The following is a 25,647-nucleotide window of genomic DNA, read 5'->3' on the forward strand; positions in this document are numbered from 1 at the left end:
TGTTTAAATTTTTGATTCAACGACTAGTTCGATTGATTTAACTCATCTTTTAACTCAACTTTAACTTCGATTTCATCATAAAACCAGAGTAGTTAGAATTTTTAAACAATCACTCATTGAACTTTTGTTCCTCAGCTATTTATTTTGGAATTTTTGCTATACATGAATTTTTTTTACTCTTGGTCAAATGCTTGCCAGGGTCAAAATGGTCTGTTTTGAATTCATATGCCACCACTTTTTGTATCCTTATTGTCAAAGGAAAGGGTCGACACCTTATCTAATACATCTTTTTTTGCTACAGTGGTGTTTGAAACTTCAAATCGATTGTTATACGCTTTTATTTGAAAGGGAGAATGTGGTATTTTAGGGTCGTCATTTTTGTCAGTTAGTTATGAGTTGAATTTGTATGTTACCTTTGAGGCCAACTACGTCTTGTGGCGTTGTTTGCTACCAGTGCGTTTGAGACTTTTTTAACTTCAAAAAATTCGATCCCATGCCATGGCAATAATAATGTGTGAGGACGAGCTCTCACTTGACCTCTAGCTTCAGGTCTACCACAGCGCGACCGATTTCGGCTGCAATGGTGGTACATGATAAAAGTTCCAGACGCAAAAAACGGCCTTGAGTCGCAAAAAAGAGAGTCGCTCAACAAAATAACACAATCTGGAATGTTGGGAGATAATACAAACTGACTATCCTCGACAGGGCTGTTAAAGCTATACTGATAGCTCGTCTGCGATTCGAAGGAACCACGTTAAAAAAAAAACATTTTAAGTTGGAGTGCGATCAAAATTAACTAACTTTTATTTCATACTCGTCAAAAAGTAGACAAATAAAAAACTGAGTAAAAAAAATTAGACAAATAAGAAATAACAATCGATAGTATTAGGCAATCATAAAAATATTAACCAATATAGTATTTGACTATTTTATAACGTGTCATGTTTATGACCCATCTACTTTTTGCTATGCAACCACGGTCAGTGATACGAGGGGCAACTTGAAATAGAGACAAATTACTCGGTTTATGACTTGGCTTTTAGTTTGAAATAAAAAATGTCTTACTGTTTTTGTTCGCAGAAATTTTCTAATTAAATTATCACAATTGATTTGACAATTTTTTCCTAAAAGTAATGAACGGGAGCTAACTTGTTCAATTAAGGTTAAAAATCAATATTCTCAATTTTTTAAATGCGCAATTTATGATTCAATTATCGGGTTTTGAATCTAATAAAGGATTGAAATGTTACTCAAAGATGTTTTCTCAAGCTTTGTAGTATTGCTCAGTAATTTTTGTTTGATTTTTTTTTTGCCAAACATGCGATAGCTTTTTTACAGGATGTGGAAAAAAAATTCTTAAGGTTAGCATCTAATTAACTTTAAATTGATTATTAATTGACTGCATATGACGCAAAAAATAAAAAATTGTAAAAAGGTTATCATCTAATCAATTTTGAATTGATTATCAATCGGCTTCATTTTATATCCTCTTGAGCTCATATTTAAAATGACTGCATAAATAACTTCCTCTGAAAACAAGAAAAATGCGTGAATTTTCAAAATATTTTTCCTAACTGAAAAAACTATAATTATAAAGAAAGACTCGGATGTAAAAACGAAAACCTGACATAATTATCAAGCTCCAACCAAATTAAAAGATAAATTTCATCGCAAAATAATCGTCTACCGTTTTCTCGAACTTCTGGAATGATGGGCCGGCCTAACCTCTTAAAGGCATCAATTTACACTGCAGTTGCTGGTTTTGTGTTTCTGGTGACGTTGTCAACTATTCAACAGGTAAATCTAATCTTTCCGTCTATTCGATATATAGATAATGTAATCATCTATAACCGCACTGTATTTTCTACTTATTTGTTATGGTGTTAATTTTAATTTCAACCAAAAATCGATGCTTCCATTTCAACTCCTCACGCTACATTTTTTAAAAAGCTTTAAAGAATCCCGTACAGACAGAAAAGGATTAGGCCACTTAAGTATGAAAAAAGTACGAAGATTAGACATAAAAAATTGAAATGGATTTGGATCAATTTTAAATCGATTTAAATTGATCTTAAAACCAAGCTAAAATATTTGATCCAAATCATCTTTAAAACGATTTAATTCTGGTTTCTCACCGAAGCCTATAAGTTTTCAATAGCGGACCAACTCAGCTTGACATAGCTGAGAATTTACTTTCAGTGTTATTCAACCGATTATATGACTTTGTATCAGAGGGAGGGGAACAGTTTATACCTGCTTCATTGCGTATACCAAGAAAATGAAGCTGAACATCTCTTATTGAAGTAGAGAAATCTTGCAATTGTCAATATAACTTCAATGGGTGTTTGGCTTATGCCTGCAGCGAGTATTCAATGCTAGTATTACAAAACAAGAACTCTGTATCGCATTTTTTTTTACTCGTTGAGTTTGTGCTATGAGCCCGATCCAGTCTCTATCTGTCTAAACCAGAATCACGAGGCCCACACAACTGCTGTTTTTTTAATGTGGATCAGTTTTACAAGCTGTTGTGAAAATTATAACAAATAAAGGGGGATAAATCCCGCGTGGCTTAAATCAAACATTTAAAAGAATCTTCGTTGGTTTAAATTAAATTTTGGCTATTATTAATTTGCAGTTCTGATTTAATTCCATTATGTTGCTTGTTGCAAGCAACAAAATCCATTTTTTTGAGTCTTGAATTGTTTTTGCTTTTAGGTACATTAAAACGGATTTGAATTCATTCAAATGTTTTTTTCCATTTATTTTCATGAGTTTTGATTTTTTGTTGCATTTAATCATTGCCCATCATTTTAATTTTACATCCATCGCGTGTGGTGACATAATTAACAAGACATAAAAGACTTCTTGATTTGTAACTATGGTTTTTGCCCATAATCTAATTTACAATGATTCTTTTCTATGATTTCATTGCGTATTTTCACTTTAAATCGATCCGAAATCGTTTTTTTAGTGCCGATATCTCTGACTGTTTCCCCATATATGTTTTAAGGTTTCATTTTTTTAGACCAAATTTTGGCTTGTATCGACTTTGCCCGACCCAATTCAGATATGTTTTTTTGACCACAAACAAACTGTTTCGACTTCTGTACATGTGAAATTTGTGGTAATTTATGTAAAACTAATCGGTTGCTTTTTTTACGCCGCTGCAATTGAGTGGTGTTAAAAGGATGGTATTAAGATCAGATTTTTTGGCTGCTGAAGAGGCGGTTTCGAAATACTGAAACGTTGCACGTTCGCTACGTGATACTACAATTGATCGTCTACAAGTTCTTTTTGAGGCTCCGTTTCTTCTCATCTGATCCAAAAAATATGCTGACTATTCGATCCACCATGAAGTAGAATTTATTGGTTGTTTCAAATATGAGCGAGTTCATGGTAACTGATGGCTGAAAAAAATATCCTCAATTTAATAATTGAATTGCAGTTAGGACTAAGAACAAGACTGCTCATATCAGGCAGGAAGAAGCTCTCATTGTTTCGACTGCCATTCAAGACAGTTGTTTCAATTCAAAAATTGCTTCCCTGCTGAATTAAGTCGCGGCAATTATCTGAGCCCCATAACCTAGACAAAAAAATGTAGGTTAAAAATATATAGTTTTAATTCTGAGCTCACTGCATCAGAAATCATCAGAAGATTTGAACAAAAAACCTAGACTAAAAATCAAAAGTTTGTCAAAAAACAAAAACTGTACTGGGCATAATTATTTCCGACATTTTCTTCAAAATAAGGAACAAAAACGCTCTGGCAGCGCATTGACTTGATGAACGCTCGTTTACCGAGCAAGTCCAGCTAAAACTTGAAGTTCTGAGTAGACTCGTGGAAGTTAAAATTAGTCTTAAAGTATGTGATGTAGTTTTCTCTATGCTGTAATTGTTTTTATTCAATTATCTTGTTTTAATTAACCGGTCTTTTATGACCTTTACTATCCCAAGTGACCTCCTTCGGAGTGCGCGAGCGTCAGTGTTTTATGTCTTAGTTATGTATAACACACATTTTAATTGAACTGTAATCTTTATCTTTTATAAATTTTAAATTAGATTAGTTAGAGCTTTAGGATATTTTATTATAATGAAAGACCTCTATTGCGGCTTCTGGGGTGACCCAAGAAAGATTGTGGGTTAATTCATCGTACCAATAGGATCCAACGAATGAACGTACGATAATGCAGCTTTCTTCACAAATGATAGGCGCGAACGAAACATCCTTGGAACTGACAATCTACCACACGTCGGAATGGAAGTCGTGCAAAAACTTTTTCCTCACTCCGAAACTAGCATTGAAAGTAAGTCATTCATAAACTCCGTCGGATTACACTCACACCATTTTTAAAAAATTCAACAAATTGTTCAACAGAAATGGTGAAATAAATAACCAACTCAAGATTATCCATTTTCACCACCCGCTGAAATCAATACAGTTAAAAGGACGTAGGGACAAAAGGTCACATTAAAATGCTAGAAACACGCGACAAAGATAGATTTATCAGCCCAATAGTAGTTAACTGCAAGAAAGATAAATCAATGAGGCTCGCGTTTTTCAAAAAATTTACTCAAGCAAATTCCAAAAAATAAATACCAGATGCCAAACTCACTTGAACTAGTAGATAACGTTGCATCTCAACTCTCAGGAAAACCCGACGTAGAAGTGTGGTTCAAAGTTTAGACATTAATAAAAATGCTAAGAGCCAACTAAGCTTAGCTGACTTCATGGGTAAACAGTGTAATTTCAGTATCGTTGGAGGAAGTATAGCTGGTACATATCAGCTTTAAACAGGATTTTACGTACTTGGCGATATGCCATATGAATTTCAAAAAGTAATGGACTCAATCGTTTGAAATCATTTCATTAACGTTTACCTTTCATTACCGTTTCATGAAATCTTGAAGTTCAAAGCATCCTTTGCATTTTGCAGTTTATAAACTAATTTCTTGCTATCTATTTAGATGTGATTATATTCATTTTTCCTTCCTCTCGTTCTGAGAGGGAGAAAAAGATCACTTGTTTTGTACATTACCTTGTTTAAATTTTTCGCAGCTAGGTGAAGTGTTGTGATTGTTCTCATTCAATTATTTTATTTTAATTAATTGGTCATATATGACCTCGACTATCGCAAGTGCCTCCTTTGGAGTGAGCGAGCGTCGGGTTTTTTGTCTAAGTTATAAACAACACACGTTTTAATTGAACTCTAATCTTTACCTTTTATTTATTTTAAGTTAGATTGATAAGAGTTTTAGTATTTTTTTACTCTAAAAAACGAATACTTTCAAATAGTAATCTGAATACGATGTAACGAATGCAACGTAAGGATCAAGTAGCCTTTGTTTTCAAATTTGGAATGATATCTGAGCTGGATTGGTTCGAAGACTATTAGAAATTGGATGTTTTGCGACGGCTGTTTTTCCCAAATTGGCCAATTTGGCAACTATCATACCCTAATAGCATTGCAAAAACTGTCGCAGTTTAAGTTTCAAATATCAGCTAAAAAACTAAAAGTCATGCTGTATAACTTTTACTCAAAATTATTTTAAGAAAAAATTGTTTTTGGAAAAAATCGACCGAGAAAACGCTTCGTTATTTACTCTGAAAATGAGAACCACCAAAACTGCTCGTATCAGCTCAAAACCTTGAATTTTCAGCATTCTTTAGAAAATGTCCGGAACAGCTCAGCTTTGGGAGCATGTCAAGAAAAAAATTATAAGTTTCTTATCTAGCAACGAAATATTTGGCTCAATTAGCTGCCGTATTTTCAGTTTGTTAAGTCAATCTAATTCTGCAACCGATTTTGGTAAAATAATATAACGCATTATTAATTCTAATTAGGCAAAAACCGGAATTTCTGAAACTACCACTAATTTTCTAAAATTTAGTTGTTTGTGAAGTATCTTTCTTGTTTGAACTTTCGATTTTGAGCTTTCAAAAACGGTTATAAGAGTCAATTTCCACTTTTATACTTACAAAAAAATAGCTACAAAAAATACATGTTAGCTTTCTGATGCTTTTTTTGTATTTACAACAAAGGGGATTTCTAGTTTTGTCATTTTTAATTAGAAAGAAGTTTACTAGCTAGTTAGATCAACCTGAAACAAACTCAGATTGAACAGAAATTTTCCGCGTAAATACAATTAGGCAAAGTAATGCTGGTGCCCGCATTATGCCAAATTTTGTCGCCGTTAAAGGAAATTAGCTATGATTTTGAAAAAAAAACCTTTTTCTTCTTTTGTTGAGTATTCGTTTTATACAGGCTCTCTTCTGTATTAAGATTTTTAATATTACTTACATCATAAAATCATAATTGGCTCCAAAATAACGTTTCCGAAACAAATTCAGTAAAAAGACGGGTAACGTTTCTTGTTTAAAACAACAAGCTTGCCTTTTTAACCTCAAACTCACCTTGCTAATCAGCTGAAGATTTCTTTTTCACTGTTTTTTTTGGAAAAAATTTTTCCATTCAACTTTTTTGTCATTCCTACTATTTAATTTCATTGTAAAACAAGAAACTATAACAATTTGTTTGTTTTAATTCCAGAAGAAGCACCAACAGTTTATCAACTTTATTAGTTTTGACCCGAAAAGTGCAAGACACAGTGATTCATTACTGTTTATTGGGACCGAGCTATCAAATTTGTGCGTGAATTAGTTTTTATTACCATACATACAACCTTCCAGCAAAAAAAAAATTTTGCTGAGAAATATGGCTGGGCAGTATTGGACGAAAGTGGCTCTGTATTTTGCAGTTGCTGCGTTCTCTCTTCTTATGGCTTTGTCTACAATCCAACAAGTCAGTATATCAGTAAAAAATTAGAATCTATGTTTTGATTTTCATATTCTAGGCGATAAAAAAAACAACCTCGAAAAACTCTAACCAAAATTGCCCGGTTGGTTTTATGAGTATAGTTTTTCTTCCAACTTTTGAAGAGAGTGCGGAAAAATTATGCTTGGTGTTATTTTTTTTTAATATTCGGTCGTTTTTCGGAGTTTTTGACGGACATTTTTTACACCATCTGAGATATATTGTTATGGTTAGCTCAAATTTCAAAAAGGATTTCACCTGTGATCATTTTTCATAAAAGTACGGACGTTTGACAGTTTCTCATTTGGTCAATTTGGGATAACTAAAGTGCGATATATTGCATACTTATAAGACTCGTAAGAAGCAAAACATTACGTTCCAAATTGAATTGAGGCCAGCAATTTACTCCTATTACCACAATATGAGTACACACCCTTAGTATTATAAGGCGCAAAGACAAATTGGCCACAGACAATTCAGTCAATTTGAAATTCAAACAATTCAGCCAAAATTATACAGAAAATTCAGCCAGTTATACAAAACGCTAGATTCTAAAGAAAAAAATCGGAATTGGAGTTGTTTCTCGGATCAAGGTCGCCGCTGAATTGTCTGGATAGTTTTGGCTGAATTGTCGGAACTTCAAATCAGCTGAATTATCTTTGGCCGAATTGTCTGGACGCGGTGTTTTACATAGCGTGTGGGGGAGCAAATGCAGAAAAAAATGAAAACATCTTCTTTATTTTCCAATTATTCAACCGTAAAAACTTTGCAATTGTTCTTAAGTGAATTCAGAACATTCAGGGCTTTGCCTTGATATACGAACAATCTTTTTCAAAATATAGAACCAAATTGAACCTACTTTTGTGTTTAATTTTCACGATATCCCGGAGCTCCCCATTTTTAATTTACAAAAAGAAGTCAATTTTATTTAGAACACCAGATTCAAAAAAATCTTCATTTTTTTTTAATCTTTGAATTCAAACTCTTGCAAGTGTTTAGTTTTGTTTTTGATTTTTATATTCAAGGCAAAAACAAGCAACCTTAAGAGTGCTTTGAGGTTATTTGTTATTACCTTGAATTTAAGTCCCAAAAAAAAACTTGCAGGAGTTTGACTTCGAACATTCAAAAGTTGGAAGATTTTTTTTGAATCTGGTGTTCTAGACAAAAATTAACTTTTTTAAATTGAAAAATATGCGGCCGATCGATTTCAGAATTAATTTTATTCAATGTTTTGAATCAAATTGAACTAATTTATGCGCTCAATTTTTCGGTTTTCACACATATCATAAAATTTAAATTAAAAAAGTAATGTAGCCAGATCAGACTCAAAATGGTAAACTTGAATTTTGAATCTTCAATTCAAACCTTTGCATGTGTTTTTTTGCAGACGTAAAAATGAGCATCGCAAATCGCAAAATCCGCCTGAAAAGCCGGTTGATATTATTTTTTCTAATTATTCAAAAAAATAATTTTTAGTAGACGGCTATTGTTGCTAAAGCGATAGCCAGCTCATTGAACTCCTTCCTAACTTCAGAATTATATTGTCATATTATTACGTAAATATTATGCAAGTTTGGATAACTTCAATTTCGTATATTTGACGAGTACTTTTTTGTGTTTTAAAGAATTCAAATCAAATGTTTTCCGGAGAACAAAAAACAGGTTAAATGAATTTCGACTTTTGTCTGAAAAATTATAGTCAGTTGGAAAACTTTTTAAAATTGCAAAAAAGTATGCTGACAAAAAAACAAACAAACGCTTTCTTTTTTAGTCCCATATGCAGGAAACAACACATTTCACGCGAACATTTTATCTTTGTAGCAAAATAATTTCATGATAGCCTTCTATTGTGTAGCTCGGATCTTACGAGATGCCTAAATTTGAAATTAATCAAATTTTGTGACATTATTTGAAAACTAAAGCACAACAGGTTGGCAGCCAAGTAAATTTTTAGGCTTCTTGAAAACGAGCTACTTTCTTTTGTCAAAAATATGGTGAGTGGATTATTCCCTTTATTTACCAATAGATGTCTAAAATGTTAAACTAAAAATTCGAAAAATGGTGCAAAAATACAACAAAATTTTGTATCAAGTCGAAACCCAAAGCCCTTTAAAATCTATGGGATAGTCTTTGCTTTAGAAAAAACAGATGAAAGTTTCAAAATTTCAAATTATTTAAACTTCGAAATGCAAAACCAAAATTGTGATGTGACTGTTAATTGTAGTTTGTTACTTTTGAGGCAATCAAGTTTTTTTTTGCTTAAATTAGTTTTTTTACTACGGCAATCAACTGGTTTTTTAATCAATCAAAGAGTCATACAATTTTTCAAAAAGAGGTTTTTTCGTCTGGGAAGAACAAATTTTGTGAGCGATCACTTTATTAAAACTTAAAACTGAAAAACTACCTAAGTTTGTTGCGCGTTTTTGTTAACAGGAGCCTTTAAGTTGCGCTGCGTTTAATTGGAAATGTCGCAGTTGTAACATTTGGAAAGAATGTAGGTCCCAAAAAATTTTACATGCGTCACAGTGATATACAGTGATGGTTTGAAACAATCGGATAGAACTGGAAGTTTTTATAGCGATTCTCTCAAATTGTTTAAGCGTTAAATGAAAAGTGATTGGAGCAAAATTGTTCAAAATTTTAACATGAATTTTGTGACACAACTGTTTTTGCAAAACTAATACACAATTTTTACCCCAGCTTTGTTCAAATTGACGCTCGTTACAATTTCCTGACTGGTACAAAATTTTGCCCCACTCAAAAAGGCTCTTTTCGTTTAATTAAAAGTTACGCCAAAAAGTGAGTTAATTCCGAAAAAAATATTAGAATTTCAGAGAGCTTTTTTGAGCTCAGTATAAGAACTTCGTAGAGCTTTTTTTTGCTCTAATTCTGCTAAATTGTTCTGCAGGCAGATTTCTACCAAGCCTCGTAAAAACGAAAATTTTGTTTAAAAATATTTTCGGGTCTTAAGTCTAATTTGGAGCAATTTTGATTAAATTGAGTAATCTGTTTCGTTTATCAAAAGCAATTTCTGAATTTAGTTTCTAGAAAATTCTACGGTCAAACAGTCTAAAAATTTGGTTAAAAAAACAGAGAAAAGAGTCTACCACAAACACTGAATTTAATCGAAACTTTTGGGAGACACCAAAAATACCACAATTTTAAGAGTGGTATTATCTCCAATTTTTCCCAAAATGTCTCAAAGCTTTTAAAATATTGATAAAAACGGCAGACATCAACCATTTAAAGCAATAAGTTCTCAAGAAAAATTATTTTAAAAAAATGAAATTTGTTCTATTTTATAGGCTAGCTCGGTTGAGGTGATTGATTTTATGCTTTGAGTTTCTTGGCCAAAAATTGGTATGTTTCTACTTTCTCAAACAAACTTTGGTATGTTTCAACTTTCTCGAACCAATAAAAATGTTCGACATTTTTCCTCCACAGATATTTTTCGACTGTCTGAATCAAATTTTGGTATGTCTCGACCGTGCTCAACTTTTTTTTGTTATCTCGACTTTTTTTTGTTATTTGGTAGATTTTGCTTTTGTATTCGACTTTATTTTTTACAAGCTTTGAATGCTAGAAAACTATGTCATGCTTCCGTAGCTGAATTGATGCCAAAATCTCAACGGGATAAATATGACGCCAAAAGCCATTGTTAAATTGATTTTCGCGTTTAATTGAATTTTATATGATTTAAGTTTTCAACAGACTCTTGATTTTTGATCAAAAGGTAAATAAGTGTACAGAAAAAAAAGAAAGATACTAACAATTTTGTCTTATTTTTTTGTTATAAAGTTCTTTGAATGTGATTCAGAATTTGAAATTTTGAGAAGACCTTGCGACAAAAAAAACTGTTTGGAAAGTTTTTGGTCAAAACTTTCTAAAAACCAATATCACGGCGTTTTGGCCTATCTTTTCTAGATTTTACCTGCGGCCCGGAAAATTTTTGCTAAAAAAGATTTTTTATTTAAAGTTTTTTAACAGATTGGAAAACCAACTTGGTCAACATTTAAAAAAAGTTGTCGACAAAATATTCAAAAACGTTATGAAAACGATTTTTCCCCTTCAAAAAACGATCTTTCCTCCTGGAGCCTGAGATCCGCAAAAGGATATATTCTCTCTTCGTTCCACTGAAGATTTTTAAGATGCCCCCTCCCCTCAAGGCTCCGACCCCCTCCCCTCAATGATTCAAAAATTTGGCCAAATAATGGTCTTTTAGTGCTCTTGGAGATTAATTTAGTTGATCTAAAAAAAGGTCGACAAAATGTTTAAAATTTTTTTGAAAATCCGCCCCCTTTTTTGAGAAAACCTAGATCTGCCCCTGATTTACAGTTAAGCAAAGTAACTTTACAAACGGCCAACTGAAACTGAACCAATTTGACATACTTATAAGATGCTGTACAACTTGTTTTTTTTTTTAGGTGGCTTAATACTTCGTATGATTTGAATTGAGGTTTCGGATCCATGTACCAGCTGTCAAAATATATTTTTTAATTGCCTAGATTTTATTGATGAAAGCGAGCGCACATTAATGTCAATTGGTCTGGAGTTAAAATGAAAAACAGAAGTGTTAATTTTTTGTATTGCTTGATGTCAGCTTCCCAGATTATTTGCCAAAATTATCGGGACCATCATTTTGTCATTGAAACAACTTTTTCTTTCAATTTTTATGATAGCGATGTATCACCAGTTCTTGATTTTATTGCTTAAGGCAATATTGACTTAATTATTTTCGTAAAAATCAGTATACATTTGATTCTTTGATATTCTAAACTTGAAAAAAAAGATGTATCAGTGGACACCCTGAATATTAAAATGTTTGTAAGCGTTTGCAGAAAATTAAAGTAAATCTAAATTTTTTGTTGATGAGCTTTTTGTTAATTTTTAAGTGGTTCCAGTGCCGTATTAATTCGTCGTTCAAATTACAGCTAGGATTTTGATTAACCGGACCACACAAACATAATGAAGTTTTATAGGCGTTTTTCTCAAATTGGGTTAAAATCAGACAAAAACTGAAGGAAACAAAAGCTGCTCCGATTTTCAGCAGAAATATTATGATGCAGAAATGATTTTATAGAAAAAAATATACATTTCAAGTCCCCCTGAAAATAGAATGAACAACACTTGCAACTATAAAACAAGTTTGCTTACACCACAAGTAAAATCCGCGACGAGGCAAAACTTGACATCGTGATGCCGACAAAACTTGAGCAGACAAACGAAAATCAGGCAATTCAATTTTCAAAAAAAAACAATTCAAAAAAAGTTCAATTACATGCATACTGAAAAAGCAAGGTCCGGTTGAGAGCCGCAGACAGACTTAAGGGTGCAAAAGCGAGGGCGTTACCTCAAGGCCAAAAATATTATTAGCAGGGGGGATCTAGGATTTTCTCGAGGGGGGCAGGTTCTCGTAAAAATTTCGAAAACTGTCGACTTTTTTAGGTCGACCAAATTGATTTTCTGAGCTCTCCCAAATCACTATAAAGACCCCAGTCAGCCTAAAATGGATATTTCAAAATAATACAAAGGGGCACCCTTAAGGTCGGCAGGGGGTCGAATCCCTGAAGGGAAGAAGGCGTCCGTCCCCCCTTTCCCCGTTTTGCTCAGGCTTTGAACAAAACGAAAAAGTAATTGTGATCTAAGAGGTTTTGCTCTCACGGAAGTTTTAGAGCTTCGGTGGAGAAGACACATATCAAGCAAAACTGTTCGGATAGTTCCAAACCCATCCTGGCACTGCATTTAATTTTATCATTTACAATATAATTTTTAGAACGTATTTCGATTTTCTAAATAATAGTTTGTGTCGGAGTCATTGATACCATCTCAAATATATTGATGCCCTGAGTCCAAGCTTAACTAAATTCTTTCACGATCTAATTATTTCACAAAGCTATAGGCATCATCAACGCGCAACCAATCATTGAAGGAAAATACATGTTTGTTAACCAGTTTTCAACTGATTTTTTATAGAATAAAGCTTCCGCAATCCTTGACAGTTTTAAAAAAGGGAAAATTAATGAATATTGCCAAAATTTATAGATTCAGACAAGAAAAAATTTGCTATGGAAATCATACGATGGAATTAAGTAATGATACAAATTTGGCCTAAGCTGTAAAACAAATGCCAGCCTACTCTAGTCTTCTCATTAGCAACTGATCCTCAGAACTTAAAAAAAATCAACAGAACCCCGAAAAGCAAAGCACTGTACCAAAATCTAATCAACAATACCTTTCACCAGCGAACTGGATCAAAAATGATATCGCCAACTTCAATTGATTCTCCCGTAGCATGGGTTTTCCAACGCCAAACCAACCCAAAAATTTGTGGCACCAATACCGGATCTCAGCCGACAGTAAATTAAAGTTCATACAAGTCTCCGTTCGGTAGAAAAATGGTTTATTTCTTGTTTTTCGTGAGCCCGAAAACCCGATTTTTTCAAATACACTCTTTTTGACATAAGCACATTTTGCAAACTGGGAGTTGTTACCTGAAGAAACTGTTCACAACAAACAAAGGTGCAAATGTGTTTTGAAAACCATTCAAGAGGAATAAAATCAATAACTATGGAACAATTAAAAGCCCTGGACTTGTTCAAGCGCATTCTCAGAATAAGATACAGAATCTCCAACGATACTTGCCGTTTTTTGCAACTTGCGTTTTCTCAATCCATGTTTGGCATGATAGATTTTAGAAGTAAGAACAAAACTATGGCTTTTGATAGAGATGGATTTTTTTCAGCTAATATTTTGAGTTTTTTCCAAATGTGCTAAAAACCCGTCACTCCCTGAATTTTTATTTAAAAATATAAATATTATACTGAATTTTAAAACTTTTTTGCTAAAGGTTTGCTGAGTAATGCCAAACACGCAGGCTGTTTTTTTTTCAAAAAAAAAAGATTATATGACAAGTTTTTCATATAGATGCATAATAAATGTGACATTCTTATCAATCGAAGTTGCGTTTAACGATCTTCTTCTAGACTTGATTTCAAGCGGTGTTCGAAACTGTTTGTTTTCTTTTGCAATATTCCAAAAGTACTTCACTGTGTCTTTTAAATTAATCGTATTGATGGACAGAAACTTGAAAAAAGAGACCAAATTTCAAAAAAATGGCAATGTGAAAAATAAATGCCATATACCCTGATGAAGGAAATTGATCTTTTTGACCATGGCGTCATTTCCTTTTGTTCATTATATGATATTAATTTAGCATATATTTAGGAAATGTGATGAAGGGTTTTCATCAGTTTTTGTCGATTAAGCTCAAAATATTTTTTCGATCATAAAGCTACAGAAATAAACTATTCTTTTTGGCTTAAACCATATGAACAAATAAGCAACAACCCGGCAACAAATTTTTGCATCATGACAGTTATTTAAAAATACATAATTGATTCATCTTTTCGAAATAACTTTAACGGCAGAAAATAAAATTCAGTCAGACTGCTACAAGGTTGCAAATTGTAAGAGTGTAGGCATTGATGTTCCATATTACACTAAATTTGAAACAAAAAAAAAACAATTTCGAACGAAAAATATGGTCGGAAAACGCTGCAAGAAAGTTGGAGTTAAAGTTTCCTGCAATAAATCTAAGATGCGACCAACAACAGATGAACTAGCAAATGTTTTGATACCGTTTAGTTAAAGTAACATCCCAGAAATGACAAAAAGTTTTTTTTTTGAGACCGTTGAGTACAACTTTTACCACTAAGCAATCTTAAATTTTATTATTCTGACTGCATTGCAAAACAGAAACAAAGTTAGCGTTTATAGGCCAAGGTTCCTGTTCCGAAATTCGAAGAAAGTGAGGAATACATTTGCTTGGGACGACTTTTCTTTTTGTGGACAAATGGTCAAACCTGGAATCTACGTGTTGCGGATGTGCTATTAACTATTCAAAAACGCTGTTTTTGCCCATTTAGTAATTCGAGGACTTTTGTCTGTGCTGCTGATAAAAGCGTAACACAAACTATTAACGCGCACACAATATTGGGACCAAATTAACATCTCCCCCAACGACTCGCCGGGGCTGTACAAAGCCACTACTTTTTAAAAGATCGGGAAGACTGCTAATTGCAGGACAACTTTCGAATCAGTCCTGTTTCGTATCAATTTTGAAAAATAAAAAACTTTTCTTTTTGATTAAATCAGCCATCCAAAAACTGCAAGGTCATGTAATCAAGATTTAAGTTCTTTATATTTTTTTCGCAACGAGTCATTTGTATCAACTAGCTTGCCATAATTCAGCTTGAAACGAGTTATAAGTTTGCTCAATTTCCCTTTTTTGCCACGCGTTGATTGTGTTATAGTACACAGTAGTTTACCTAAATGGTTCGTTTATTTAGTTTGAAACTCCCACAACTTTTACAAAAAATAGTCAGTTTGAGTATTTTTTCAGCTTGAGATCAATCCATCAACATCATTCAGATGGATTTCAAATTTGGTGAAAAAGATCATTCGAAAAGTCAAGTTTTTCCGAAGAAAAAGAACAACTCAAGATGCAAGCTAATTCCCTCTTTGTCATGAACAGTTAACATTTCAAAAAAAATTCAGATGCAGAGAACAAGCTTGTTTTTTTTTGAAGTTTTCATAAATTTGAATAGCATATCGAGAAAATTATTTTTCAATCTCAGTAGCGCCAAAAAAGTCCATTTTAGATAATTGATAACTGTTGAATCAAGAATTCTCAAAATAACAAGTTTTTCTGGGTTTCATGCAAGAAAAGTATTCAAAAATCACTTTCAAAGGCAAGCAACAGAAATGGTTATTGTAATGCAGGAATTAAGTTTTTACGAGAGAATGTATACACTAGATCAACCCTCTTCAGAGTACCGTAGAAAACGAGGAGCGATGATTGAAAAGTTGAAGATTGAGTACAATCACTATGATCCGAAACAGACGAGAGGAATGTTTGATCTAAATAACTGAGATACCAGGGCAAGCGACAGCAAAGATTTTTTGAAGAAGGCCAAGCCAGAAGTAAGGAAACATTTCGTCACATTTGGAGCAACTATGAGACTGTAGCGCTGTTTCAAGAGAAATTAGTAACTTCAAAATAACGAATGATTTCAAAATTAAACTCAAAGACTTGTTGAAAAAATTGGTTTTAATAATTTCCAAACGGGTAATTGAAAGGAAATACAGCTCAAGGGATGGAAACCCATGTGTACCGAAATTATGACCTCAGAAAAACCTACACAAAACCAAAAACATGACTCAAAATGTCAAATTATTAATTGTTGTTGCACTGCTTGATTATATCATTTGAGAATAAGTATTTCGAGAAAAGAGGAATCTTTTTTCTTTCAAGTATAGATTCACAACTGATTTGCTGTCTTTGTATCGTAATTTTCTTCTAGTTAGCTATTCAAAGCAAGACTAGCTACAGTAAGCGTTCAGACAACTTTTTTTGTCTTCATTAAGCGTTTCAGTTTCTATGGTATCTCAGAAGACGTTCAATCATCATGTTTTTCTTAATTTCCAAACCTTAAAAAATAAATTGAACCTTCCTTTTTCTTTGAATTTTATTTTGTTCAGGAAAGTAAGATATCTTTTGTAAGGTTTGTTGCGTCTCATATAGACTAATTACTAATGCAATTTTTCAGCTGAACTAATGATAGTCTGAAAAAAAAAATTCTTCATTGCCTAAAAAAATCTCTATAAAAAAGTGCTTTTCTTAACCATAAATACACTGATGTTAACTTCATTTTCTTGAATCTGTCAGTTTCAATTTTTTGAATTTTTAAAAGTTTTTTTGAGTTCTGGAAAGACCCAGATGAGGTTTGAGATAGGTTTTGACTCAAATCTGAATCGAGTTGACCTAGACCAAGTCTATCTTATTTATGAACATATCTGTTGCTATCCCTCAATATCAGATCTGCGCATTACGACATTAGCCTAGATATGTTTTGTGCAAGCTTGGTTTTCTGAAACTTTGTCTAATTTTCCCGCAACACTTGAAGCAAATTCCGCATCCGGTTGTTGAATTAAATTAAAGTACAAATGTTTGAACATAAGGCAACTTCCAGCTGGCGAGCAGAAAACTGAAATCCAGTGACAATGTAGAGCTCTGTTTTTTTTTGGATTCCATGGACAAATGCGTTTTAAAGTTTGTCAGTGGCTTTCACAAACAGGTACCTTTGAACGGCGCTTAATTATTTTGCACAATTCCAACTAAACTCAAAAAATATTGTTCAAAAATGCTTTTCAAAACTTAGTCAAAAACTATTGGAGACCAATTTAAGAGCAATCGGATTATTCTACGAGCTGTTTTGTTTTTAACACTTTTTTTCATTTTCTTTGAAGTCATTAAATGAAATATTTAATGCAGACATCAAACAAGACAATTTTTACTAATTTGAGAAAATTATTTTATAAATTTCTCCGATAAGATTACGTTTTTTCGAAAAATAAATTGAATTTAAATTTGAATAATCATTTGTATCCCATATCAATCCAACTCTTTGTTCCTTTTTTAATGAAAATGACGGAATATTTATTCAAAATATTTGTTCAAAAATCCTTATTTAGACGAATTGATAAAACTTTATATGCGCACTTTAAATATATTCGTACTTCAAGCTCAGGCTAGATAATTTGCGCCCAACTAAGAATTTCATTTTTATATGACGAAATTGATTGGCGTCAATTTTCCCCCGTTGAACCCAAATAACATCTCTCTAGTCAGCTGAAATGATTCCAACTTTTTCAGATACGTTAAAGAGCGTTGATACAAGCAATGTTTTTTTGATATTTTGCCTTTTTCTTGTGAAAAGCATATTTGTTCCAATTAAAAAATTGAAAATAAAAGAAAAAAAGACTTGAAGCAATTAAAAAACTACCTTTCGAGCTTTTCAAAATACTTTAAAGTTCAAAAGTTACCAGAAAAAGAATTTTTTTTTTGAAGATTCGCTTCCTGAATTTCCATCCGTGTTTGAAATTTTGCAATTAAAATCTCAATTTGGTGCCAAAATGTCTACCAAATTTTGATTCTTACACACAATTGTCAATGCTTGCAGGTGAAAGATCATAAACTGAGAAAACTTTATATTGTATTGTCTTTTAACTAACGCCTATTTTAATTTCTTCGATTTGCGTCACTTTCTCAAGAAAAAACTACTGAAATTAAAAATTCCCGCTAGCGAAACATATCAATGTTTACGGGACCCAATCCTCAAAATGATGCATATTTGCTTGAACTGTGGATGAAATTAATGGCAGTTATCTGCTGGAGGTAATGTGTTGACTAATTTAGTTTTTCTGAATAATGGTTTTCAACAAGAAAAAGAATCTTTATCTGATTTCAATTTATTTTTATTATGACAACTTATTGTGAGCTCAACTACATTTATGTCGTCTGAACAGTCCAACTTTGCGCAAAAAATTTTAGCGTTGCAAATCGAGAGAAAAAACGCGGTGAGCACAAGCATACCTGATTTTCACGGAAATTCTTTACTATTATAAGCATGTTAGCATATTTAGATTACAAATTTATTTCATAAGAGTTTTGTTTTATTTCGATTCTATATCATTCCATACGTCCATACCAACACGTAAACAACTATCACAATGAAAAATATTTTGTTTATGAAGAAAATTATATACACTGCCGTGGTATTTTTTGTGGCTCTAATGGCCCTTTCGACCATGCATCAGGTAACTTTTGTAGTTGAGTACATCCTAAATTTTTTCGACCAACTCAAATGATTTCATCAACAATGACACCAATTCAATCAAACACAAGCTCCTCCCAGGCGAGTTTTTTGGCGTGTTCTAACTATTATCCACTCCGAGGAAAAAATAGCTCCACGAAGACTGCGTTTGGTAGATCCGAGAGTCTTACTGTGTCACAATGGTAGGCTGGGGGTTAGAAAGTAAATGAATCTCCCTTTCTTACTACAGTGTTTGCTGCGGTATCAAGCATTTCACTGTATTTATAAGCCAGAAAGCGGTATCCAGCATATGGCAGCTGTATCAACTATTTCCCCATTTTTAAAGCCGCAAAATAGGTGCAGTTTGATGATAACTAGAAGAAACTGTGCAGTTTTGTAGTCTCAATATACGCTATTATTTGATAAAAGATATGAAAACTTCGCCCTTGAAGTCCATTTGCCCAAATTACAAAAAGCAACTGAAAAATTTTCGATTTAACGATGCCTGAGAGATTTTTTTTGAACCATTAACTGATATAAATGTCAAGAATATAACAAGGTTTGTGTTTTTTTTCGTTCAAAGTGATCAAACCAGATGCCATTGTGCGTTTTTATTGTCCTAACAAAGAAGTAGAAGTAAATTTTTGGCCAGGTAGCGAGTTTTGACCAGAAAATTGGGGAGGAAAAAAGTTTTAATTATGATTTTTCCCACCTAAAATCAGATGAACAAAAACAAACTTTGATATGTGGATAGAGCTGAAGGAAGTAGCATTCGAAGTTTCAGCTGAGAAGTCGTGGCTTAAACTGAAAGAAAGTTTTCAAATATAAGATAAGTAACGTAACATTCAAAATTTTAGCTGGGAAGTTGTGACTTAAATGGCAAGGAAAATTTTCCATATTACTATTCCATGTCGAGACATTCAGAAGAATTTAATTGTTAAAAAGTTTTTAAGCAGACTTGACAGAAGTAAATCATATTTCTGAAAACAGTTTACAACCCAAAAATGCCAAGATTTTTGAAAAATAAGGTAAACATTTTCCGGTTCCCATTGTCTCAGCAACTTTCTGAACAATCTCAAACTTCTGCAAACGTTTGTGATGGCAAATTGACTTAAATCGGAAAAACCTTTAATTTAAAGGTTTTTTGTTTGTCTTGGAAAATCAAATGTTAGCTTAATATTTTTCGCGCCATAAGACGTCATTAATTTCTGGCGCGGACATCCTTCACCCCCAAAGGAGCGAAAACAGGTGCAAAAACTACGACCGATCAAGTTAGCTCCCCGGAGTGACTACGGCGGATCGGGCTGTAATGTCTTTTCCGTAATTAAGGGTTTTATTACGAGCCAAAAGGTAGTGTCCTCTTGGGCTGCATTAGTCAGCAACCCACACTAAATGCCCTGTTTTAAAAAATAAAGTCAATATCGGAGTGCCACCTAATGCGTTTATTCGGAGCTGGCACATTATTTCAAAGACAACGACTCTAAATTGCGTTGGGATAGCTTTGCGGTCGTATGTACTGCTTTCGATGGTCAAAATGCGCTTGGAAAGAGAGAGAAGGAAGCTAGTACCAGTTCGGCCTAACAAAAACAGATTAAGAATTAACACTTCAAAGCCATCGGGACTTGCACTTACTAATAAATTACGACGAGCGTTCAGTGATTTTTCTACGTGACAGAGAAATGTTTCAAAAGTTTCAGGAGCGAGTTTTCTGTTTCCTATTATTGCGTAGAAAATTTTTTTACAGCAACGAACGAGACATTCTCATGAACCATCGGAGGATTTAATTCCCATTTGATACCCTTTTTCGCCCGCTCAGCTGGTGCTTCTGCATTCCACGACTGAAAACAATTCAAGAGTTTTTTCTCGGCTGTCAAGTAGTTGGCGCCGTTATTGTACCAAATTGTTGATGAAGTGCTGCGATAAATCTTTGTGTCCATGAATAAGACAGTATCAATATGTATAGCCCTTGTGGTCATACATGAAAAGAGAAAGCATCATCGCTTCTCAGAACTCCTGATTACTAAAACGGTCTGAAGTAATCAACCCCACAATTTATGAAGGAGGCTTGCGGTAACCAAGCTTTTCAACAGGAAGATATGCCATCATAGTTGTGACAATTTTGGCTTTGCATTTCCTACTTGCAAAACAAGGTGGACTTCAGTGGATTTTGACAATAAGAAACTAGATTGCAAACTTTTAGTGATTTACAGCTCGCAGATAGTCTAACAAATCAAAAGATGCTGATCACGATAGTGAATCTCAAATACAAACAATTTCACGAAAAAATGCCTTCCATCGAAGAATAATGGGTACTTTCTGTCATATTTTAACAAGGCGGCAAATTCGCTCTGATGAAAGAATGAAGCGTGCAAGATCAAAAATTGGTGAATATTGAATGATTCGCTTAGATTTTGATGGTTTTTGTTGCCGGACAGGAGTAAACATTCCGCCTCAAATGGTCCCTTTAGGGAAAGCAACAAATTTTTTTGTTTAGCCGTTTCTAACTCATTCTAATCGGTTATATCTTTGACGTTAGTTAGGTTTTGTCAATGTTTCATACGCAGTCTGAGTATAAAGGCAACCACTCGTTGTAGTCTACAAAAAGAACTGAATTCTTCCCAATGTGTTGTTTTTTAAAACGTATAAGAAATAGGAGATCTGTTCCAACCCTTCTATGCTTGGCTTGAAAGGCCACTCGCTTTTTTTTCACAAGACTTGGCCGTTAACCAAGCTGCTCACTTTGAAAGACTCCGCTGAGATTGCTCTGGTTTCCTTATCAGCAAGTCTGTCGCAACTTAAAATGTGAAACCACTGGTCTACGGTCGTACTTCTGAGAATTTCTCAGAATCTGTTTGCCACGAAGGTGGGTTGCTTACTATACGAAATTAATCACTGTAGCATAGTGGGGGTATCAACCCACAAAAACTGGTTCGATACAAGAATTTTCAAGCTTTGAATATATCTTTTTTTTAGTGGGTAGCGATTAACCCGGCCTGTAGTTCAAAATTTGAGATGGAAAGCGCTTTCATAGGTGCGATTTTTGCTTTCCCAAATGTGTTTCAAATAAATGTTTATCAATGGCACGAAGAACATCTACATCACAAGTAACTTCTTCTGAGTTGTCAGCGAGCATGAGTTTATTGACACATTCAACTGGCGCAGCGAAGTTACTACGCTTTGAAATCATTTTTCAGAGCGATGGCAAACCAGAGTGCCAGGCAAGAAATTTTTCTTGATGGCAATAAGTAGCTCATTCTCCAATTTTTGGTCGTGATTGCGCCAGATTTCTGTCAACAATAATCGAACTCCTATGGTATAGGGTCCTACGAGACCAATGGGGTCAAAAACGAAAGATTCAAATCTTAACACCGTTCGCTCTATTATCAAACTTTTAGCTCCACAGCTTGCAACCAAAATGACAATGATATAGTCCCACTTCAGACCAAGAACTTATGAGTACTTATCTCCACACTAAAGAACGTTTTTTTCTTTGCTGCGGAGTGCTTTGGGTTGGGTTTATTTTATTATTAAATTTAGGTACATCGCTTATGAACTTGGTTAAGTTGAAACCACCTAGGATTGGCAAAGTAAAAAACTCTTGACTCAGTTTAAACGCAACATCCGGATGTTCAAAGGAGTCTAAGTAGTTGTCCATTTAAAATTTCTTAAAGACTGCTTCAGGGAACATCACCAGATTATCAATTGCAGTCCGTTGCAATGCATAATTTGCACACGTCAGGGAATCTCTTGCACCAAAGATATGTCTGGTGTAAGGTTGTACAGCCACATCGGATGTGGGTCTTCCCGCCACCGGAAACGAAGGGAAGGTTGGTCCTCCGGAAAGAATCCGAGTTGAAGGAGCATCCATTCAAAGTCAGCCGATACGGCAATTTGATGTTGGCGAAAACGGAGGAGAACAAACACGAGGAACAATTTTTATAACAAAACACCGCGGAAGTTAAGCTCTCTGTTAAGAGCATGACTCACTTTACCAGGTTTGTTTGGGTTCACCACGGGATGGTGAGGAAGATACACTAACGCATTTTGCCGCTTGATATTTTATAGGGGGGCGTTGAATCATTTAACTCTTACTCAAATCCACTTCGATAGATTTGAGTATTGATTTCTTCAGTGAGGTTCTTTTTCTAGACGTTCGAAAGACTTCAGCTGAACCAAAGATGACAAGTAGTTGTCTGGCAATATGATAATTTCTTCTGTCCAGATCATACCTACAGCGTGGACCTACAGACAAGTGGAAAGAAAACCGGTAGATGTCGGCATTGGGCTGCTCAAGGCCCAGCCTGTTGAAAGATGGACAGCCACGGGCATAGTGTTTGGATCGTCCTCGCTCTTAAAATACTCTTCAAGGCCTGATTGTATGAAAGGAATCTTGAACATATATGAAGTCTACATCGGCGTAACTTTATACATTTGGTTTAAATGAAGCAAGGTACGGATACTTGATCTGCAAAGCAGGGATAATGACGACATCGATACCGACTTTAAGCTCATCCTTGCCAAATGCGGTTAATTCGAATCTGAATTTGAACCCATCGAAGCTAGAAGATATGTCCATCCGAACTTGTTTCGCTGTAATAACAGTCGTTTTTGTTAAAACCATATCTCTACCAGAGAAATATAGAGAATTGATCCAGGAATGACAGTATGCTGAGTCACACAAAAGTAAAAAATCATCACTGTGGACGTGGAGAACGGTGGAAACTTGGAGCTTGATTATGGGCAGTAACGTTTTCGACGTTATGATTGATGAATGGTCGTTCGATATTGTACAATTTACATAAACCAGAATTCACACTTGCATTTATTTTTTCTATCAGCGTTTGTCTTCGCTTTTTTCAGACCTGCATTAGTTCATATTTGACCAGTGCTGGGGCTTGCGTGGATGCCAGTTTAGTCGAGATTTCTACCATTCATCAACATTTCACATTTCAATTCAGACTGTTCTGTCAATTTGAGTAATTATACACGCGGTCACTCAATTGATCAATTTGAATAAAGTAAAAATTACAATGAGACCTTAATTTTCGTACCGAAAAATTATATATGATGACTCAAGAAAACAAAATCAACCTTTCCGGAAGCACATTACTTAACTCGTAGTTGCTGTTCATCAAAATTTCAGTTTCTAATAGCTTTTGGCTTACCTTTTTCTGGTTTAGGTGTACTTAGTTTCGAAATAATGCACTTGAAATTCTTGATATAACGCTTAAGATTCGCAAGCGTTTTCAGTTCAAGCAATGTATCCTGGTGTAGTTGTAAACACTTTTGTACTAACTCAGTGATATTGTGCGTCTGTCTAGTTATTCAGTCTGTCAGGGTAACAAAAACTAGGATATCTGATTCTTTCAATTTACCTAAGATATCTTCCGCGCCAACACTTTCACAGTAGACAATTGCGCCGATATTATGTTTATAGTTTGAAGAATCTTCACACGCTGGTTAGGTGTTAATGCGCTAAGCTATTACTACTGTGTCCACTAATAGAGTTATTAATGGCGTCGTGCCAAACAACAATGTCGGTGTAGTTAGACAGACAGTGTTGAAACTGATACTGACAAGTTTAACGGATTTTTAATGCATTTGATTGGAGTTTTAGTTGTGTCTGTAACAATTTCGATGAGGCGTTCACCGTTTTGTAGGTTCTGGAAAAACCACAAAAAACTTCCAGTGCCCCGTTGACCAACAGCTGCAAGTCTCGAGCAAAAATTCCACAAGCAGGATACCTTAAAGGGCTTTTAAACGATACCCGTTAAAATAGGTCTCCGGGTACTTCTTGAGTAGTTGCTGTGCTATCCGGTTTGTACATACGTCCAAAAGAAAAACCGTCTGGGAATACTCGTTCCATTGGGTGGACCAAAATGTGATACACTCTCGTATCCTGTAAGAATTAGACAAACCAGTAATTTCAAGGCCTTTTGTCTTTCTAACCAAAAAAATAAAAAATGTAAATTTAGCTGAATAACTTTCACGCCAAATGAGGTCATTAAATTGAGCGCCATCATATAAATATTTTTCATTTGTGTGCATCCATGTATATATGTACGTATGTATGTATGTATGTGTGTATGTAAGTATGTATGTATGTATGTATGTATGTATGTATGTATGTATGTATGTATGTATGTATGTATGTATGTATGTATGTATGTATGTATGTATGTATGTATGTATGTAGGTATGTATGTATGTATGTATGTATGTATGTATGTATGTATGTATGTATGTGTGTATGTATGTATGTTTGAATGTATGTATGTATGTACGTACGTATGTATGAATGCGTGTATGTTTGTATATATGTATGTATGTAAGTATGCAAGTTTGTATGCATGTATATCTGTTTGCATGTATACATGTTTTTATGCGTATATTTATGAATGAATGTATGTATGTATGTATGTAAGAATGTATGTATGTATGTATGTATGTATGTATGTATGTATGTATATATGTATGTATGTATGTATGTTTGTATGTATGTATGTTTGTATGTATGTCTGTATGTATGTATGTATGTATGTATGTATGTATGTATGTATGTATGTATGTATGTATGCATGTATGCAAGTTTGTATGCATTTATGTCTGTTTGCATGTATACATGTTTTTATGAGTATTTTTACATATATCTTTTTGAACGTATATATGTTTGTGTGCATGTCTGTATATATGTATGTGGGTTTATATGTTTATATGTGTGTATGATTGTTTGTATGTATGTATGTATGTATGAATGTATGTATGTATGTATGTATGTATGTATGTATGTATGTATGTATGTAAGTATGTATGTATGTATGTATGTATGTATGTATGTATGTATGTATGTATGTATGTATGTATGTATGTATGTATATATGTATGTATGTATGTATGTATGTATGTATGTATGTATGTATGTATGTATGTATGTAAGTATGTATGTATGTATGTATGTATGTATGTATGTATGTATGTATGTATGTATGTATGTATGTATGTATGTATGTATGTATGTATGTATGTATGTATGTATGTATGTATGTATGTATGTATGTATGTATGTATGTATGTATTTATGTATGTATGTATGTATGTATGTATGTATGTATGTATGTATGTATGTATGTATGTATGTATTTATATATGTGTGTCTGTATGTATGTATGTTTGTATGCATG

General features: G+C 33.7%; 1 protein-coding gene across 1 annotated transcript in view; it reads left to right on the top strand.

Annotated features, from left to right (window-relative positions):
* The first annotated feature begins 1,710 nt into the window (after positions 1-1,710).
* LOC134848638 (uncharacterized) overlaps positions 1,711-25,647 on the top strand; it is a 42,167-nt gene continuing 18,230 nt past the window's right edge. The window contains exon 1 of the mRNA XM_063866156.1: positions 1,711-1,797. Within this exon, the coding sequence (XP_063722226.1) occupies positions 1,711-1,797 (87 nt within the window). The remainder of the gene's footprint in view (positions 1,798-25,647) is intronic.

Source organism: Symsagittifera roscoffensis, chromosome 6, assembly GCF_963678635.1.
Source record: "Symsagittifera roscoffensis chromosome 6, txSymRosc1.1, whole genome shotgun sequence".
NCBI classification, from domain to species: Eukaryota; Metazoa; Xenacoelomorpha; order Acoela; family Convolutidae; genus Symsagittifera; species Symsagittifera roscoffensis.